We start from the raw sequence: 2,429 nt of genomic DNA on the forward strand, positions 1-2,429 counted from the left end.
GGCGAGGGGTGCAGGGGAGGGAGATGTTCCCCGAGGCACCGCCGGCTCCTCCTGCCCCCCGTGCCCGCGGGGCTCTCTTGAAGCGTCGGGCGGGACCTGCGGAGCTCGGGATCGTCCGCCCTACGGCCCCTCCTTGTGCTCCTGCTTGGACTCCTTGAGCACCTGGAGCCGGAGGGAGAGAGGGACCATCAGCCCCGGCTCAGGCTCCGCTCCCGGCTGAGCCTGCCTGGGCTCGAATGAGCTTGGGGATGGGGACAGAGACACGTGTGACAGGGAGCTGTGTTCTCTCTGAGCTGCCAGGCTCAGCCCAGCCATGCTCTCAGGGCACTGGGATCACTGGCTCCCTGCCCGGGCTGCTCCTGGGGCTCAGGGATGGTGGCCCCATGTACAAGTTTCCTGGGGACACCCCGTGGGGAGAGGGGGTGGAGCGTGGGTGACAAGGATGAGGATTTCCCACCTCTCCATCTCGAGTCTCCACAGTTTTGACCACGATCCTCCTCTTCACGTGGGTTTCTGACACAGATTTGGTGTCCAGGCTGTTCTCTGGGGGACAAGGCCAGGACAAGGCAGTGACACCGTGGCCAGGGTATGGCCCTTCCAGCCACGCTCAGGTGGAGAGGCCCAAAGTAAATGGATTGGGCTGGAAAACCCTGAACCACGGGAGACAGTGGCCCTGGGGACACAACCATCCTCAGGGACAGTGTTGGCTCTGAGGATGTGGCTGATTTTGGGATGTGATTAGCCCTGGGGACACAGTTGGCACTGGGGACATTTTTGACCTTGGAGATGTCACTGACCATGGGGACATGGGTGGGTTTGGGGTGTGACTGAGCTTGGGGACAGGTTTGTCCTTGGGGAGCACAATTGGCCAGGGGGATGTCATTGGCCTTGAGGATGTGGTTGTCACTGAGGATGTGATGATGTGATCAGTCTTGGGCACATCAATGGGCTTGGGGACATGCTCAGCCTTGGGGACATGCTCAGCCTGGGGGATGTGTCCATGGCACCCTCCTCCCCCCATCCTGGGAAAACCAGGAGTCCTGTTTCCTTAAGATTCAGAGAAAAACATCCCAGTCCCTCTGGATGGGACAGGGATGGCCTAGGTGGCATCTCCTGCCACAGAGCCCCCAGAAGCCACCCCTGCTTGTGCCACCATCCTGCCCCCCCCAGCCTCACCTCGGACCTGCAGGTTGGAGAAGCTCTGCACAGGGATGGTGATCCTGCAGGAGCAACCAGGGTGTTGGGAAGAGCGTGGGATCCTGCTGCCCCCCCAGCTCCACCTGCCCGGGGCTGGGGCAGCAGGGCTGGAGGATGGTCCCCAACCCAGCCGGACACCCCAGAGGGACCCCGAGGACGTGGAGTCCCCGCTGTGCCATCACCTGCTCTCCTCGCCCTCCAGCAGCTTGCGGTACGTGGCGATCTCCATGTCCAGGGCCAGCTTGACATTGAGCAGGTCCTGGTAGTCCTGCAGGTGCCGGGCCATCTCCTCCTTGAGGCTCTGGATGTCCTCCTCCAGCCGTGCCACTGTGTCCTGGTAGCCGGCCGTCTCCAGGGCGTAGCGCTCCTCCAGCTCCCGCAGCTGCCTCTCCAGGGACTCGTTCTGGCTGCCAACAGGTGCCTGCACCCTCATGTCCACCTTCTCCAGGAGCTGGAGGCTCTCCCAGTGTCCCATCCGTCGCCAACCCCGGGGAGCCCGCCGTTTCCCCAGCACGGTTGGTGTCCCACTGGGGTTCCTGGCGGAAACCCATGTGGTGGCAGCTCCCCACGAGGCCGTGTCCCCCCTATCTTGCACCTCGATGAGCCAGTCCACCTACCCGAAGCCCCTCAGAGCCTCCAGGTCTGCAGGTTGAGGGCCGGCAGCTGGCGCCGGGGTACTCGTTTGGCCTTCCTGCTTGGCGTCGCGCAGGGCCTCGCCTTTTGCCGGCCGGCCGGTCCGTCAGGTCTTGCGAACTGGACAGGACACGGGCCACGGTATGGGACCACGCGGCCAGGATCGTGTCCTGGGGCACACGGCCTGGGGCACAGCTCTGCTGTGCTCCACAGGAGGGACATTAGGCCCTGGGACATGGCAGAAACATCGCCGACATGGCAGGGACACGGAGATCCAAACCCCCTCACCACGCCCCCACACCCGGGTGAGCCGACCCAGCCCGGAGGAGGGTGACATTCCGGGTGAACAGTCCAGCCCCGTCCTTTGAGGCCACCAGCACCTGCATCCTTAGGACTTGTCCCACTCCTCTGTCTCCCGGGCGTTAGGTGGCGGGCCACGGCCTCCAGATCTGGCTGCGACTGTGCGCCAGGGCGAGCCGTCAGGTCTGTGTTTGCTGGCGTTCCACCTCCACGTGACCCGCTTGCCGGGGACAGCTCTCTGCAGCTCCGCAGCTCATGTGGGACAGGGGATCACGCACAGCCCCCCGGCCCAGGACCCC

The 2,429-nt window shown here is 64.3% G+C and overlaps 1 protein-coding gene across 1 annotated transcript; it reads right to left on the reverse strand.

Moving 5' to 3' along the window:
- Positions 1-56: 56 nt before the first annotated feature.
- On the reverse strand, positions 57-1,672 carry LOC115307254 (glial fibrillary acidic protein-like). The gene is made up of 4 exons (XM_029958465.1): positions 1,380-1,672; positions 1,177-1,220; positions 458-543; positions 57-162 (listed from the first exon to the last, which is right to left on the reverse strand). Exons 1-4 carry the CDS (start codon positions 1,670-1,672, stop codon positions 121-123), a joined length of 465 nt encoding a protein of 154 aa, XP_029814325.1. The 3' UTR covers positions 57-120.
- Positions 1,673-2,429: the final 757 nt, after the last annotated feature.

This window comes from Manacus vitellinus, unplaced genomic scaffold (assembly GCF_001715985.3).
Source record: "Manacus vitellinus isolate BGI_N305 unplaced genomic scaffold, ASM171598v3 ctg7180002433361_pilon, whole genome shotgun sequence".
Classification (NCBI taxonomy): Eukaryota; Metazoa; Chordata; class Aves; order Passeriformes; family Pipridae; genus Manacus; species Manacus vitellinus.

Coding starts and splice junctions, on each gene's coding strand:
- LOC115307254 (XM_029958465.1), bottom strand. CDS start 1,672: ATGGGACACTGGGAGAGCCTCCAGCTCCTGGAGAAGGTGGACATGAGG. Junction 1,221..1,379: donor CTGGAGGGCGAGGAGAGCAG/GTGATGGCACAG, acceptor TTGCTCCTGCAG/GATCACCATCCCTGTGCAGA. Junction 163..457: donor TGGAGACTCGAGATGGAGAG/GTGGGAAATCCT, acceptor CTCCGGCTCCAG/GTGCTCAAGGAGTCCAAGCA.